The sequence below is a fragment of the Lates calcarifer genome, linkage group LG9 (assembly GCF_001640805.2).
Source record: "Lates calcarifer isolate ASB-BC8 linkage group LG9, TLL_Latcal_v3, whole genome shotgun sequence".
Lineage (NCBI taxonomy): Eukaryota > Metazoa > Chordata > Actinopteri > Centropomidae > Lates > Lates calcarifer.
Genome location: NC_066841.1, coordinates 8,639,463 through 8,657,752, shown reverse-complemented (window position 1 = coordinate 8,657,752; position 18,290 = coordinate 8,639,463). Strand labels below are relative to the sequence as shown.

The 18,290-nt window shown below is 41.0% G+C and overlaps 2 protein-coding genes across 2 annotated transcripts; one reads left to right on the top strand and one right to left on the bottom strand.

The window, feature by feature from the left end:
- The first annotated feature begins 88 nt into the window (after positions 1 to 88).
- cdc37l1 (cell division cycle 37-like 1) lies at positions 89 to 9,697 on the top strand. The gene is made up of 7 exons (XM_018670400.1): positions 89 to 460; positions 1,629 to 1,928; positions 2,040 to 2,133; positions 2,546 to 2,661; positions 3,763 to 3,885; positions 3,996 to 4,169; positions 6,005 to 9,697. Exons 1-7 carry the CDS (start codon positions 356 to 358, stop codon positions 6,119 to 6,121), a joined length of 1,029 nt encoding a protein of 342 aa, XP_018525916.1. The 5' UTR covers positions 89 to 355; the 3' UTR covers positions 6,122 to 9,697.
- ak3 (adenylate kinase 3) lies at positions 9,650 to 18,178 on the bottom strand. Its single transcript, XM_018670403.2, has 5 exons — positions 17,212 to 18,178; positions 15,471 to 15,590; positions 15,083 to 15,255; positions 11,730 to 11,848; positions 9,650 to 10,999 (listed from the first exon to the last, which is right to left on the bottom strand). Exons 1-5 carry the CDS (start codon positions 17,360 to 17,362, stop codon positions 10,888 to 10,890), a joined length of 675 nt encoding a protein of 224 aa, XP_018525919.1. The 5' UTR covers positions 17,363 to 18,178; the 3' UTR covers positions 9,650 to 10,887.
- Between the last annotated feature and the right edge of the window lie 112 nt (positions 18,179 to 18,290).

Here is an 18,290-nt window from a genome sequence, read left to right as displayed (position 1 = left end):
ATAATAGAACTTGGTAGAAAAAAAAAAAAAAAACAACTTGAGACCGCGTCACGTGGTCAAAGTTGTTTACCACGTGCTTTGCGTGTCACTTCTTAAAAATACGCCAACGAGTAGAGCAGCCAGTAGATGTTGTTGTTGGAGCTAACGTTGTTATTTACAGGAGCTGTCACCCTCCTCCCTAACTCCCCGTCCCCCACCCCCGTTGCACCTTATTCTCCAGTCGGTTCGGACCTTTCACATATAACTCTGGCAGACAGCCGATAACAGAGAGCAACTCTGAGTCTGAATCTCCAAACACGGCTAGCATCAGCTAGCGGGTCCCACGGCAGAGCTAACGGCTAGTCGCTTAGCAGTGATGGAGTGGCTGGGCAACGGAGCTTCAGTTTACCCCGGCGAAGAGTCCGACAGTGACCCAGCTCCAGCAGCTAGAGGCTACGGTGATGTTTGCCCTCACCAGCAGGTAAGAGGCTCACACTATGGTCGAGTTGTTGGCGGAAGGCGTGTGCCAAACTTGGTGTCACTGAGGTAAGTTAACGGCATTAAAAGCATGCTAACTAGCTAAGCTTGTTTGGGGATCATTGAAGTGAGTTCGTGTCAAGTTGCATAGCTTGATTGTTAGCAACGTATAGCTTACTGTGTATTTTCAATAGTGCTGCGTTTTTCACACAGTTTCCTAGATCCTAACTTTCATGACAGAGTATGTATCTTCTCTATTAGCTTGGTGGTGACAGCTGCAAATCATCAGTGTACAGACTGCATGCTAGTGTGCTAACCTGATGCCAACCCAGAGCAACCTATATTTCTGTTTAACGAACGGCTCTAAGATAAACAGATCACTTGCAGTGTCCTAGTCTGCTCAGGACACTGCTATAGTCAGCGTCAGAGAGAGATCATCCATGTGTGGGATGGTTGGTGAAATCAGAGGTCACAACGGGACATGAAGCAGCTGCTCAGTTTCCCCGTTCCCCCAGGTCCTACATATTCTCAGATACTGACAGCTGTGTGTGATGGCTGTTGGGGTCTAGTATAGGCATTTAGTTGTTTGGGTAGTTATGAAACCATGAGCAAGATGGAAAGAAGCATTTATTTATTTTTAGCCCTCCTGCCTCACCCTCTTCCAAAAACAGCATGGTTGTGGTCATGAAAGCTTAAAAGCCAATGGGCCTACATTTAGCCTGTGATTCAGACGCAGTTTGTAGCCATCAGCTGTTCACACCTGTGATAGCCAGTTCTGTGGAAAAAGATGCATGTGGACTAAGATTAAGATTAAGATTAAGATTAACATTTAAAGTTAAGATCCCTGGTGATGAGAGTAATTAGTAACTGTAATCCCTCTCTCCTCAAAAGGAGAAAGGGATGTTATTGTTGTTGTTTTGTATACCTTGTCAAAACTCAGTGTAGCTGGATTGTGTTTTAAACAAATTCAACAAGAATCATGCACAACCACAGGATTTCTTTGTGTATGCATTTAAAAATTTGCACTCATGTATAAATCTTAATCATTTATCTTTATCCCACACACCTATCTCTATTCTACTTGTACAAAGCATGGTCTGGTAATTCGACTTGAGTATGTTACTTTTCTCTCACGTTCTACTCTCTTTTTCTTTCCATTCACCTCACACCAGCCTCCATCGTCGCAGCTTTGTGATTGTGCCATGGCATCACTGTGCCAGAGTCAGCAGCGCTGTGTGAAGGCCTCTATAGTCTCCAGCTGGAGACTGGCCGAGGCGCAGGACCAGCTATGTTCTCTGGGGGTCCACAGCTCAGAGTCCCTGGAGCAGGAACGTGCTCGGACGCAGGTCTGCCCCACAGAACTCACACACACTGAGGAGGAGTGGCGCCGCAAAGAAAGCATGCTGGGAGGTCAGGAACCCAACCGCAGCCCTGTGCTCGGAGCTGATGGAAGTTGGGACGTTTTTGATAAGGTAACTGAGCTCCTGTCAACGTTAGGAGATTTTAAGAGAACAGTTACATGTGTGCGGCAGACTATGTGGTGACATTGTAAACACTCAGTTAATGCCTTCTTGTTCTTACAGAGTATCATTAATGTCCAAAGTCAAACTGTTGAAATGGATCAGGACAAGTGCAATACAGTTCTCCAAAAGTATGAGAAAGAGCTCAGGCATTTTGGTAAGTCACACACTAATTCTGAAGTCTCTGAAGAATTGTCTTGTCCTCAGATTAACGGTAAAAACGGCTGTGTCTCATTTGTGTTAACTTGTGGAGGATTTCTCTTCCAACTTCATTGGTCTTTTTATATTTGTTGTTAATTAGAACAACTTTAATTCCTAAACTCTCATTTTGTTGTGTTGTGTTTGCCCTCATTTTAGTATTAAGGGTTGTTATTTTGTTGTGCTGTGCATATTTCAACAAAAAATAATCAACAACTTTCTCCCAAAAGAGTAGTGCCGGCCTTGAATGAATTACCACCACTTAAACTCTAAAGATGTACAGGAGTTAGTTTAACTTGCCAAACATGCAAAAAGCAAAATTTTTAAGTCTTCATAAAACAAACTCATATACTTTTGTTTCTATTTGTCAGGTATGTTGAGGAGATGGGATGACAGTCAGCGATTCCTTGCAGACATGCCTCAGATCATCTGCGAGGAAACGGCAAATTACTTAATCCTGTGGTGCATAAGACTGCAGCAAGAAGGGGTAACGTACTGATAGGATAAGGCTGGTGTTATTTTGTCTTTTCTTCTTAACAACAATTACTTAATGATAATACCACTGGGAGACCAAAGCCTACGATTAATTTATCCTGCTAAGCAGTACTGTCTGTGCACTCTCATCCGGATTTAATTTGTGGATGCCATATTTTTCATTAGGATGAATATGGCCAGTGGTTCTCCCAGCTTGTCAAACCAGAAGAGTAAACATAGAGTCACATGCCTGAGCATGTGCATTGACATTAAATAATAATGATAAGTAATACTGGAATAGTTTTAGCATACATTTCCCCGCTGTGGGACTAATAAAGGATTATCTTAAAGTACAATGGTGATATTGATTACAGTTGACCTTATGCAATCAAAACTGAGATTTTGGCTCATCATTGTGGGTAAAGTGCAGGTAGACCAAGACCCTGACCCTGAAGCAGCAAAAGGGAATTTAGTTGGCCTGTGCATGTTTGCTTTTTTGTGTGTGTTTTTAAGAGTTTTTTGTGAACAATTAGCTCTGTGGTATAGGGGCTGAATCACTCTGTGGCGACACAGAATGTGCTTGCTGGCAGAAAACATTGCAAGTCTCATTAAGAGATTTATGGATAATAAAAAGATTAAAGAATGTCAGCTGTCTATAGTATTTCATTGTGACAATAAAGACTATTCTATTTTATTCTATTTTATTCTTTTTACTGTTTTTCATGGTGTACCACTTAAGTTTAGAGCTCCAGCAGAGTCAGACAGTGTGCTTGCTTATGCAAACACTTTGTTTAAACATTTCCCCCATAGGTTTTGGTACTCTCTGGTTAGTGAAATTAGGTATTCAGGTTTCAGATATGTTTAGCGGTTCCTCTTTCTCTTGGTGCCAACTGAGAGTGTTACACTTCCAAATAAAGGAATGGCCTCACCTGCTTTGTTAATCCCATATGTGGGTTCTAATTTTCACATGTTCATTTTGAAACTAATTTTAAACTAATGCAGTGTCACACAGTCTAAAATTCGTACAAGTGACTTGAAACAGGACTCTAAAATTGAGTACTGACCTGTTGAGGCACACAGGCATCAGAAATCAGTCTTTTTCTGTGTCCTGCAGAAAGAAGCCCTGATGGAGCAGGTGGCGCACCAAGCTGTCGTTATGCAGTTCATCTTGGAGATGGCCTTGAACTCTCAGCAGGATCCCAGAGGCTGCTTCAGACAGTTCTTCCACAAAGCCAAAGTAAGATGCACACATCTCATCACTGTGGAATTTCACTCATATCCTTTTCAGATGGATATTGGTCTGCTTTAAACTATCTTTTGTTACATTATTGTTCGAATGCTCTACAGGAAGGACAAGATGTCTACTTAGAAGTCTTCCACACAGAGCTTGAGGCCTTCAAATACAGAGTTAAAGACTACGCAGTCAAATGTAGAGGTGATGCACCTAACAGCATTGAACAACAGAACACTGGCACAAACTGCAGACTTGACCCCAAAGAATCCCTGGACTCTTTACCTCTGGTAAGTGTTCCTGTCTTTTTCCCATTGCTGCTGAGACTCGCAGGCTGCTGTAGTTAGCCTCACACGGCTGTGGGATGGCACTATTGAGCTAGTGTATGCTCATTCTCTGATACATAGAACTGGCAAGGGTCACCGTTTGGTTACTTTCAAGACATGTGTGCCTCCTCTGTATTTCATAAATGGTTACAGCACTGCAGTGCACCAGGCAAGGATTCAACAAGAAGTAAAACACTGAGCAAGTTTGCACTTGTGGCTATAGCAACTGCCAAGAGGTGACTTTACCTGCAAAGCAGGACTTGGAGTTTATTATGTTGCTGATGGTATCGGTGAAACCAGATTTAGTATTTGCCGACAGCCTTGTTGTTGTCTCCCTCCATTTTAAACTCCAGCTTCTGCCACACAGCTGTGTCGACCCTCTCTTGAAATTGCTTCCTGCAGGAGCCCAGTGGACAGAGTGCAGTCATCAGAGAATCCTGATAGACCATCTTCACTTTTAGTTTTACCTGACTCAGACAAATATGCTTGCTGGTAGTGTGAGGTCTCAAGCTAAAACCTGATAACCTAGCAGCGGGGCAAAAGGGAAAACACAATGAATTTAATTTGTCAAGTCTCGCATATGCAGTGCAATCTGCAGTCTCAGCTCAACAGTGGATATTGTCTCTTTTTTCCTCACCAAAAATGTTTGTCTCGAACTTGGATTGCAGCCCCTAGAAAAGTAAATCAAATCCAAATGTGTCCCAAAATATATGAGCTAAATAAGCTTAGATTTTTGGGGCCTGCTGTACATGCAGGTGTTAAGTCTGAATATGCTGATGCTGCATTATTGTTCTTCAGTGTTTGGATAAATGTAGAAAGGCCACACATCCTCCTTATTCGTCTTTGATATACTTATCCAAATCCCAACAAAAGATAATATCATTGCTCTGCATCAGTCTGTCTTTGTCCATTATCATGTCAGCAACTCAGATATCACAGATAATTCACACCGACAGATCACTTTTTTGCATCATTATGTTTCCTAGTTGCATGAGTTGAGCTCTACTAACTTTTTTCCAAAGAAAGGAGGAGTCATGTGTAACAAATGTGTTCGCAGTGGGACCAAACAGTGACTCTGCAGCCCGGAGTCATGTGTCTCATACAAATTAAAAGCCCTCTTTGTATATGAACTCAATTACAGACATGACAGAGATTTTTATTTTAGGCAAGTATTTTAATTTTCAGATGAAGTTGAGTGTGAAATATTCCACAGACCCTTCTACTAAACGTGATCTTTGTAGTTTGAAAGCCTTTTGTAAAGGAGAGAGAATGAGGCCTCCTACCCTCTGATGGCCCCACAGCTTGACTAGCTGCCAAACCTCCACTCAGAGGAAAAAAAAGAAAAAACTCCCCTTCTCCCACAGTGGAATGCGGTCGAGCCCGTTGAAACTGAAGCTGGTCCTGGTCCTGATTTTGGTGATGTGCTGTTTTCTTCGTAGCATCCCTCCTCATCTCTCGGCTCAAACGCACAGCCAGCCTCTGAGGAGTGATGGAGGAGAATGTGCACATGAGAAGCTGTTTGTTTTAGTTCATGGTAAAATCCAAGCAGAGAAAATTTTGCAAATCCAAGATCAGCTCAGATTCAAAATGTTGGAGTCAGAGAGCAGTTACGTAACTATTATAATCCTCTAACTGGGCAGCAGTAGGTTAATCCCACAGAGTCTGTCTCTTTAGCTCTTGTTTATTTTAATCTATTTTTGGTTTTGATATTTACGTGGCAGTCCTCACCTGTGACTGATTGGTTTTTCATTGTCATTTGACCCCCCCCTTCCGGTCCTTTTTTTGTCTCCCTCCACCAGGTGGCAGAGTACCCTATGAAGCGTTGTCTAGAGACTGGACTGTGGACAAGCACGGGGAGGTGGTCAAAGGACGACACTACAGAAACAGAGGACATGCGCATGATGGAGACCTCCTAGGGAATGTAGGACCGGCTCCCTGCTTTTTCTTCCATCTCCATCGTCTCCATGTTTAGGAACAACCTCAGCTTTTGAACCATTTCTCAACAGCAGACCAGGCTGGTAAATGGCAGTGCAGAGCAGGAGTAAATGGAGACACGATCGGTCATTAACGCTGCATTTTTCAATGGAGAACTTGCAGGAAATCCTATAATGTTTTACTTAAACATTTCTGTGTGTCGCCGTTAGTCTGTCACTGTGGTTGGCCTCAGGCGAGTTGGTCCCTGCAGTCGCTTTTGCCTAGCTAAATGCATGTGTTGTGCCATAACACTCTGTTATTATCCTCCAAGCTGGTTATTTTTTTATTTCTCCCGGAACAGAGAAACATCCTCTTTAAATTGAATCCAGAGAACACAAAGAATACTAAACCAATCAAGACTCCAAAAGTGAGTTAAACCTAATGTCTGAGGCAGAGCAGGTGCTTAAAATAAATCATGTTAAGTTTAGGAAAAGCATGACTGACAGATGAATGGCTTGGCTGTATCAATTGCAATGCTATAATGAATTAATGTATCTGAGTATTTCAGACTAGGTTTGAAATTTGAAAACTGTCCAATCTGACACTACCATAAGATCTGGGAAAGGCTGGGCCTCACATCTGTTAAATTTGTGGTACATAACCCCTCTTAAGTTCAACTGAACTTTCTGGTTTTATGCTAATCTACACAGAGTACTTTGAATGTGTTTATTGGCAAATGTCTGAATCTGTAACATATACTGAAAGCACAAATGCTCCAGTTGTGGTTACCTGGATTTGTGTTCGATTTGTCAGGCCAGACTGAAATTACAGGCCAGTTAAAGGTTGGATTAAAAGCTCTTCTTGGGTGGGGTCACAATCACCCTGCAGGCCTTGTAAGGAATTGCACACAGTCTCACTGGTCTCTCAGGTTGATTTAGAGAGGATTAATAATGCAGTATGTGGCCAGTCAGTGTGCTGACTCAGTATTTTAAATGAACAGACAAAGCAGTAACTTTTGGTGCAAATGTTTTTAAATTCTATTTGTCTTGTGTGATGCAATTCCTTGTTGTGCCAGAAGGGCCATGAAGAGCAGCCAACCTTGTTGCTCAAAGTGAAGCTAGAGTTCTGTTGTTAAATAAAATGAGTGGGTTATCTTACAACACTGCTTTTACAAATGTGAAATTGGAGTTAGCTAACATCAGTGTAGCCTTAACATTGTTTGCTTTGAACACTTTGCTTAATGGCAGGCGCATGAAGGTCAGAGCACGTTGTAGCTTGGAGTTGATGCAATTCATGCTGACCATGAAAGACAGGACGAGAGTGGTTTTTAATGTTGGAGGTTCTCTAAAAAAAGTATTCATAGTGTTATCTGGAGAGCCTTATAAAGCAATGAAAGTGTATTAGTAATCCAAACCTCTTTTACATCTACCATTAACATGCATCTGTGGCATTCAGATTTTATCTAGATAGTGTTCAACTGTGTAGACAAACATACATTTATTCATTATATATAATACCTACAATGAATGATAATACAAAATCATCAGAGTTTCCATTTAACATACATCAACAATAATATACAGTGTATTCTCAAAAGTGATGTTGAGTGTTGTTCTGCTCTGTTACAAAAATAATTCAGCCTCACAGAAAAGTAGTTGCTTATCCATTTAAGCAGCTGGACATAAGAGACAAATAATAAAGACAACAGTGCATGACTGTCTGTGTCTGCAAGATTATGTTTGAGACAATATAATAACTCCACATTTACTGCATGACAAAGCACAATGCACATAAATACACACAGAGCGAGGCAAGATCAGCCCATTTTATGAGGATATTTGAGACAATTTTAGATTTAAGTGACCGCGTGAATTATCTAAGTCCAGGTATTATCTGGGTGCAAGAGGCATGGTGATGTAAGTTGTAAAGAGGAAATTGTCACATAGTTATTATTCGTCAGTTGAATTATGCTCCCGTGGACTTTATTTCAAATGTGTAATCAAAGCATCAGATTTCAACCTGGAGTACAGTTGATTAAGTACAAATCATGCTAAATTATAAGTACTTTTGTTCCTCATGGGTTTTGTGTGTTCGTTTTTCTCTGGTTCACTGAGTAAAACTAACTTAAATTTTCTTTACCAGCTTGCCGTCTTTTACCGGACATCCTAAACAGTCACAAACACCATTTTCCTTAAACAAGTGCTTTGTGCAGACTGTTGCCAGTGCTGTGTGGGTTAAAGTTCTCAGTTCTGGGATCTACACCTGAGTAGGTGAGAAAAAGCAGCAGTATGAAGGGGAGGGGGGAGAAAAGGGCTTCGTTCTCCACAAAGAGACTTTTACTGTATATCTGTATGCAGAAGCGAGCTCTCTGCATCTGAATGTGTCCTGCACTTTATATTTCTCTTCTTAAAAAGTTTTTAGTTCTGTCTCTTTTTTTGTTGTGCTCCCAGTCATTCAGAATTGTTATTTTACAAGCAAACCATAGATGAGCTTGTGGGTTGAATTGTGTGATTTTATTTTGATTTACTTTTGTATTGTATTGTCATCTGACCTTTTTTTGTTGAAGGAAGCTTTTTCCAGATTCATTAGGCTTCCAAGTAACTGTCCCCCTGGTAATCATCTTCTTTATTTGACAAGATAACAAACATCAGCGTAAAAATGAGCTGAGTGACATGATCAGCAAGATTTTTACTACGGACCGTGGAATTAGAAATGCCATACGATGCGTTTAAATACAATACATCACAAGCTTCTGTATGATGCGTCTTTGATTCTGCAGTCAACCCTTTGAAAAGCATCATTAACACTGTAAACACAAACAGGTATTGTCAGCAGCGATGCTAAAATAATGTGCTGTAGTGGACTTAAGTGTTTTTTGTTTTCTATTTTTTTGTCCATAGTGACTACTCAACTATGCAAAAATAACTGTTTGGCTTAAACTGCTGTACTAAACCTGTGGCCAGTGTCTCTGGTGTCTTGACTCCCCTACTAGAAATCCTGTGACTTCATATAAGAGTTTCTGTCATTAAGCTTTAGAAAAATGATCAATGTTACACTTCCTCATTGACAGTAGGCAGCAGTAAGATTTGGCTTCTCATGCTGCTGTAACAAACTCAACTATAAAACCTGTGATAAATGTTTATGTCTTGTCAACTGCTACAGTTCTTTGGAGACCTGCAGTAACTATACAGTCAACCTCTCTGACTTAAAAATTGAGGAGCCTGAAATGGGTTAATTACTAAAGGGTAACCCCACCAATTGTCGAGTTGCATCATGGGTAATGTAGGCTCCAGGTTGTGACAAGGAAGTAGAATGTGTGTAATTAAAACATATATCTGGTTCTGCGGCATTGATTTTGATACATCTGACAAATGTTATATGAGTGCAATGTTAAATTAGTGAAGTACTCTTAACTGTTTTAGGGGCAGCTGTGTTGCTGTCAAAATCAGTCAAATGATGAATGAAAAAAATGATCAGGAAACTATCCAGTTGTGTTATTCTGGTGTACAACAATACACTAAATACAGTAATTAGTATGAGAAGTTTATTGTGATTCATAATAAATACTCATGACACAATTTTAAGTTGTTAAGAGATGTGCTTTTAAACAATTGTATTCAAGTGTTGAGAAATAAACACAGTACAGTTCAGGAGAAACATTCACTGCATAAATCTACACTACATCACAAGGCAGGTTAGCGTCTCTATGGCTTTTAGCATTGTGAAAGTCTTGTGCAAAAACACAGAATGGCAACCCTGTGGATATTGTGCTTTGAATGTTTAAAGTTATTATATTTTTCAATGAAGTTTCCAATTGTCAAGTCACATTAAATGAATGTGAATATCAATGTATGTTTATAGACTTGGTCAGAACGACTGGTTAAAATGGAATTTGGCGTATTTAAGAGGCAACACTATTAAGACTTCAGGTGATTGAAAGAAACTGTTACACAATGATAGTTTGATTAAAAATTTTAAATAATCAATATAGCCTTATAAGCGGGTCAGTTCATACATTATTCAAACAGTGGTCCATATTTATAAAAAGTATTTACATACTACTTGCTACCTGTTCCATTTCCAAAAGCAGCAAAAAGGCACTTGAGTGCAAAAGTGAATTTAGAGAAGAACATGGCACAATTCCCTTTTAGAGCAGTGAACAGCCCCAGTAAGTTACAAACACCTCTGTTATGACCACAATATTGTCAGTCGCCATCAACTAAGAAAAGAACTCATAATTGCTAGAAGAGAACTTAATGGTTAAAAATGTACACACAACTCCACTCATTAAGTTTGGGTGCGATCACCAGAAAGGACATGCCATTACAACTGTTCCTGCCGCATTGCAACATCCATTGTTAATGATGTAACCTTGATGTTTGCCTGTGAAGGATCTTGATATTTGATTCAGTGGTGTCTCCTGGCTTTAAAAAGGCACATTATAGAGAGAAATACAGTCTGTGTGAATGATTTTATGCATGCATCCTGAGAGTTTTCCAAACTAATTTCAGCAATATTGTGGAAACAGTGCAACAGTCGTGCAATAAGCACTTCAAAAGTGGAGTTTTCCCAAAAATATTTTAGTCTTACTATTGCTGCCTGACATCAACTGTACACTTACTCCTTATTTTGAACCATCAGAATATATATTATCAAGATGGCTCTCCTTTTGTTTCACAGATAGTGGCACCTTAATTGGACAATGCATATGGAGTGGTTTCTGCTGGTAAACTTGATAAGACGTCTCGTGCCTCTCTCTTGAGGTTTTCTACGCAACCTTTTGATTAACGTAGGGGAGTTTGCTGTGGAGGAAAGTCTCTACGTGTGGCCAGATCTTGTTGGTCTCTGTCCCAGAGAAGGTCACAAGCACACCTTTACTCCTGAAGAGGCAAGGAAACAAAGAAATAATGTCAAAAAGATATGCATGATCTATTAATCAGCTGTTTATGGTCTTAAATCTATGAGTGTTACCTTATAATATACAGTACAGCAATATACTAAACAGCACATAACATCAAAGTGAAATGATTTTTCATCCTTTAAAATGAACCCTCTATCCCCTTCTATTCCTGGTCTGTAATTTTCTGTTCTTGCCTCAAATGATGAGCAGCCTCTCAAACATTGTGGTAAAATAAAAAATAAGTGGGACACTACTAAACACATCCCTGTGGTTTGAGGGAACTCAAGAGTAATATATTTTCCTGCCTCCTAATTAGTCTAGAAATAGAAGTAATGATGCATGTTTTTTTTTTTTTTTTTTTTTTTTGCTTTCTGCCTGGGTTTCATTTACATTTTATAATAAGGACTGAAGTGCTGTTTGCACTTGATAGCTTGTCCTCTTGGAATGTGGTTCTTAAGCATTGTGCAATGTGCAGGGCCCAAAGACAAGCTTCACTAGCATTTGGTTAGGCTTAGCCTTTTACCTATATTATATTAAAGCCCTTATGTAGACTACACTTCAGTGAGACATTATGCTGCAATGCAGTCAAACATCTATGCTGTGTGCAGGGATACTAAAAAATTTTGTAATGAATTGAGTCTTGTAATGATGTAATGCACAAATATGCAAGTAGGTGGACGTATGTTTTTAATTTATCTGTACTTTCCTACCTGTAGTACTCTAACACAGGTTCTGTCTGGGTCTCATAGGCCTTCAGTCTCCGTGTGACTGTCTCCGGTGTGTCATCATCCCTCTGGACCAGAGGCTCTCCTGTCACATCATCAAAACCCTGGAGAAAACACATGAACAAATGTTGTTCCTGACTTAACTACACCTGCACAAAATGCTGTAATAGTACTCTTTCTGCAAGCTGAAAATTGTTCAATATTTTTGTAACTGGTGACTAATAAACACAAATATCACACAATAAATGTTCATCAGAAAAAAAGTTGGGAAACCAGCTGAGACAGAATTAATGCTTCAGGCTTAAGCTTCCAGTAACTGTACTAGTCCACAACAGTGAGCAGGATTTGTCCAGCTCAAACCCACACAGTGAACTGAATCTGGAATGTAAACACTGCTAGAGAAACACAAAGTGGTACCAGCTGACTGAGAGGAGAGACAGGGCTGGTGATGGTAAAGCTACATAACGTTTCAATGATTCTTAGATTTTCTTGCTTTTTCACTGTGTATGAGGCATCACCTCTGTGTTTCCATTGTAGGGATTAATCATAAACCAGCAGAGCAGCTAATGATCTCATACAGAAACAGTATGAGCACACAGGCCTTTTTCAGAGGCAACATTTTGACTTGTCAAAGTAGGAAAAGCACAGCTGTTACTAATAACATCAATGGTGGCTCTGCTCTGTTTGAGTGCACCTATAAGTCATGACAGTGTGACAGTGAGCCAGCATGCATGTTACCAAGACCCTGAAGCTAAAGCAGCTAAACACAACTCACCAATCATTCATTTCATCATCTACACCTGTGCTTTTCCTGCAGTGACATGTCCCATTTCACAGCGTGAGCATGCTGTTCCAAAACCTGCATGAAATAAGTGATTCACATAGGAGCATGACTGTTGTGTGAGTGTTTGCAACATGGCAGTTCAATTCAAGTTGTTCTGAAAGCCAAAAGTCAGATCTCTGGCACTTGGTAGATGCACTCGATTAAAGTTGAAGGGCAGATCACTCCTACTAGAACTAGAAGAAGCACTGACGTTGTTAAACCTTTGACCTGACTGATTTTATTCCTGTCTGTTTCTGTTACATTGCCCTCTCTCAAAAAGGGCGGTGAAGAATAGACTCAAGCAAATGATTAACTACAAAAGTTTTGTTACTCCTTCAGACTGTGCAGGGACGTGCTGCAGTTCACTACCACAGAAACAACATGCACTCATGACCACAGGAAGATTAGCTGTGATTCATCCATCAGTTACATAGAAAAATATTCTCAAAACCATTTTGAAGACCACACATATGTGGGAGTTTACTGATGTCATCAATGCATTCATTACCCTGATGTGCAAAAATCAGTGTTGTAACACTGAAAACATGTAAAAGGGCAAAAAGTCTGAGAATAACATCAGTGTCAGATGCTGTTTTCTACATGTTTGCTTGCAGTCATCAAAAAGCCCTGCCTGTAGTCATGGAAACAGAGGCACAAGAAGGATGCTGATGAAAAGAGAGAAGCTGAACTGATCTGCTTGATGCACATCTCTGTGGAGATCCTTAGTCATCCGCGTCATGGCTAACCAAGGAAGGTTCAATTGAGGGGAACTTGACTTTGGTTGTAGATGCTTTAGCTCATCAAAGAGGCTTCTTCAGTTCTGACTGACCGGTAGAAAACCCCAGAAACCCAAAGAAGGAGGTATCCCCACCTACAGTGTTGTCCTTTCATCCCTACCCAGGAGATTTTACAACACACACGTCACACTTGGCCCCCAGGTAACTCCAACGACTGTTTAACAAAGTCACACCAATGGCCTTGATAATGACCCCACAGAGGTTAAATACTTGAGACCCCCCACCAGTCAGCTAGAGCTGAGGAGGCCCTTTTTAGTCAGAGACATCAGTTACAAACATGAGCAACTGAATAATGTGAAAATTTAAATGATTCTGAGATGTTATTATTATGTGTCAGTCTACCCCCAGTCTTCATGTGTCCATTTTACAAATACAAAAACTGTGACAGTTCACAGCCTGTTGTTTTATCTTTTCTCAGTCACTCACATTTTTTTGTTCACTCTCTCCTTCATTTTCTCTCTGTCTATGCTGCATGCTAATGTTTTTTCTCATTTGCATGTCTCTGTGTCATTTGTTATCTCTGTCTGGCAGTTTTCTAAGGCGGGGTCTAGAAAACTCTGGTACAATTAAATCATCTCAAACAAACATTGTGATTTACTTAGGAAAAAAGAGAAGCCAATCATTGGTTGTAAGATCAGGTTTTCAGTCAACGACTTTGCACCTTTTGTGAAGAGTCCACAAAGACATCACAGGAGACCACCCCGCCTGCTGAGGCAAACAAAGACCTGGCTGACTACCTGAGTGTCTTCTACAGCAGGTTTGAGAGGGACAAAGTCAGACCTCTCACCCACTCCAGTTCATCAACAACAGCCCCCATCATACCACTGGTAAACCCCCCTTCCCTCTCAGGCTCCAGACAGTGTCTCCCCCTCCTGTTTCAAAATCTGCATTGACCAACTGGCTCTAATCTTCAACAGATCACCTGGAGCTGTGTGAAGCAGATGAGGCTGGGGGAAGTCGCTAAAGTCAGTGCTGGTGTCTCCCAGAGATGTGTCTTCTCTCCACTGCTCTTCTGGTGCTCTGGTGCAGCCAGAGCTGAGCAAGCTCAAGACTGTGGAGATGACAGTGGACTTCTGGAGACAGCCTTCAGTATTGCTCTTCCTCACAATATCCAACAGCCCTGTGTCAACCATGAAGTTTCTGGGAACTACAATTTCCCAAGAACTGAAGTGGGAGACTAACTCCATCAACTCCATCCTCAAAGAGGCCCAGCAGAGGACAGACTTTCTGCAGCATCATGTCCATCACAGTCTGGTTCAGAGCAGCAACAGAACAGGATAGGAACAGACTGCAGTGAACAAAATCATTAGTTCTCCCGTGCCCTCCCTCCAGGACGAGGAAACAGTCAGGGCAAATCATTACAGACTCATTATACCCTGGAAAGAACCTTTTTTTCAACTCCCTTCAGGCAAGCACTGCAAAGCCCTATATACCAAACCTACCAGACACAGCAGTTTTGGTATATATACATTGTATGTTCAAATTGTTATTACACCCTGCTTCACATCTACAAATACTGCATTGTACAAACACCATTTCACTCCCGATATGTGGTGCACATCGTTGTTGCCTAACACACTTTATGTGTACTGTTTCTCTTTTATATAATCTGTATATTGCTTGCACATTGTCTGCACCAGTTGCCTGAACCAAATTTTCTATGTACTTGGCTGATAAGTTAATCTGATTCTGATTCTGAAAAGAGAGGGTGTATTTACAGGAACTTTAGGTGGGTTGAAATCTATGTTGTAGACTCTGCCACTGGGGAGGTGAGTCCAGCGAGAGGTCAGCCTCTGTTTGATGGTCTGGAAAGGTACATTGAGGTTGATGACTGTGTCCACACTGTAGGCGTCATCCAGAGCCTCTGCCTGGGATACTGTACGTGGGAAACCTGGTAGCAAGAGACAGACAGGGGAGAATGGGGCAGAAGGGAGAGGGGACAAAGAGGGGTGTGTGATTTGAATGAAAAGGCATAGGCATAAATTAGAGTTCCTGTGAGCCTCTTTAAATCTATATGAAGATTGCAGTGTCAAGTGTAGATCAAACCTAATAATCATGAGTAACAGAAGAATGCTCCAAACTAAACTGCAACTGACACAAACTTACCATCGAGCAGCCAGCTGCTCTGGCCTAATGCTCTCAGGTCGCTCAGGATGAGACGAGACATGACGTCATCAGGGACCAGCTGACCCTGATCAATACAGGACTTCATCAACAGGCCGAGCTCTGACATGCACAGAGAAACAGAGACAGGGAGAGTGGATGCTTATCAAACTAATCACAGAAGTGAGTATTATTTTCCCAACTGTATCTTTGAATCTTGACTTTAGGAAGGCCCCATTAATCACAGTATGATCCTGCTGGTCTTGATGCAGTTTTATCATTGTGAGTCTGAATATCCAAATAACTATAATTATATTGCACAAGAAAACAGAGGATAATCTGGGTTTAGGAAGTTAAAACATGAGATAGATTTTTCCCCTATCACTTCCTCTTTAATTGGTCAGAGTCCAACTGAAGAAAGGAATTTCCTGACAAGCCCTTGCAGAAATGACCTGACTGTGCTAAAATACAATGCTGATGTCTCTATCAGAAACAGAGCAAAGGGTGAAACTGACTATAAAACCTGATTGGGAAACCATAGGCCACATAGAGGAAATAAGTAGAGCTGTGAACTGAAAGGGAGTCTTGATGTTATTCTGTGTTGCTCTGACACATACAGACAAATATGTTTCTGTTCTTATTGTGTTTAACGTTTGATAAATATAAAGACTGCGTCCTGCACTGAGAGCAAAAACGCTGCTGCCTGGCTACCAGTCTTGCAAGGCAAGTATTGGCAAAGAGACAACTTAGGAGGTTGCCTACTAATGAATGTATTAGTCAATTTAATGCAGTGATATGTAATACAATATGAGTGTATATGCAACGCTCACACCCAAAAGGGCTTTTGCAATGTGCGATACGACCACAGAGAAGGTTAGTGAGGCATTCTCAGGAAGTGGAACGTCACCAAATCAGATCCAAGGACTGTTTAGGAAAATGTGAGCAGAGAGAGTGGGTCAGAGGAACTGCTTTGACTGCCAACTGCTCCAGTGGATTTGCTCAGCTGGCAACAATACAAGGATTTAGTTAAACCGAGCAACTCCAAAATGTCTGCACGTGCACGGTATGAAAGTAGGGCTTCCAATAAGGCCTAAGGACAAAAAAAATGATTAAAGCTTGGGCATATGGCAGCAGTTTTTGCAGAAGTTTTCACACCTCACTGTGTAATATTATCCACTATTGTACTTACTCTGTTATATGTGTGAAAACACAAGTCTTCATCTGTAGCCCCTCCTCTCAAGGAACAATGGTGCGTGACCTTATCTTTACACCTCTCTGTATCCTTATCCAAGGTGATATTGAGAGGTAGTGGGCCCTGTTCCAGCGTCCAGGTAATGTTGGGTCATGACAGTGTTTCCAGTGTAAACATGAAACAACTGGCTCTATAACCCTGCTAACCATTTTGACCTTGACTAAAGAGAGCACAGCTTCTTTTCTTACCCCGTCCTATTCCTCTGTGATAATAAAGATAAGAAATTAAACTGTAGGAGTGGTGCTCTTATCACAATAGTCCAGAAAACAAAGTTAAGTGTAGGAGTTTCTTTTTGTATAATAACTTAATTGTGTTTTGTGCATCATAATAAGTTATTTCTAACAGTGCAAATGCTCCTGAAAGGAAAAGATGCGGAGTAACATAAGTGGTAACAGACCTGCAGCCTCCTGGCTGAAAAGCTAAAACATGTTGACGTGTGTGGATTTTATTCAACATCATCATTTGTTTTCTGACAGGACACATATATCTTACCGGTTTTAGCGTTGATGTTGGCTCTCAAAATGTCCCCACTAGAGAGGTGTTTCAGTCCAAAACTTTTGGTTATGCGCGCAGAAACTGTTCCTTTCCCCGACCCCGGTGGTCCCATTATGACAGCACGAAAAATCTTTTGAAGAACCATCATGGGACGATTATTTCTTAAAACAGACTCTCTAGAGGTAGAAAAGCCGTGTCGTACCCATTAAACCCCCCTCCAACTTCTAGATGCTCAGCCAAGACTGGGTCGGCGCAGGTTTACTTTCTTTCCCAAGAAATGCGCAACGTAACCAAGAGTGGGCGCGTCTAGACTCTCACTGGACCTTGACTTTAATTTCCCCCAGCCCTGCAGAAAACAGAAGGAAGGGGAGGAGACGGAGGAGGAGGAGATTGAAGATGAGAGCCACAACCAGTGTACAGTGCCGGCGGGGTAGATGAGGATACAGTCCCCTGACTACGCACACCGAGTGAAATGAGACCTCCTCTCTGCAGCGGCGCGTTGACAAACTTCTTCGCCTATACTCAGTGTTCAGAGTTTAGTGGAGCTGTATTTATTGTATAATACGGTTACGCAATTGGTCTACAGGCGGAAAAAGCTTGTTGGCAAGGTTGCGGTGATTAATCCCTTCCGAGCCTCGATCCCTTCAGCGGACAAACCTGCAGACTGGCAGACAGGCAGGCTGAAATGAACAAAAGCCAATCTGTTCTCCCGTAATCTTCTCCGTCCGTTTTAAAGGAATTAAATTATGTTTGCAGACTTATTTAGTAAGACTTCTAAAAAACAACGAAAAACTTTGAATTTAGATCTAATTATTGTGTTAGTGTGTATGAAAGACCTATCAATAATTTTGAAGCAAGTTCGATTTCAGTATAATTTACTTTACTTACCACCTACAATACTTTTTAACGACATTAAAAAAGAGATAATCCGTATAAATGGTAGTCTCTCATCTGTTTACATTGTGATCACGTTTGTGCCTTTAAGACGCAACATTATTACTCAACCACTCCCGTTTTCAGTTAATGAGTGGTAATATGGTGCTATCTAGTGGCCAACTGCGACAGTGCACCCTTCA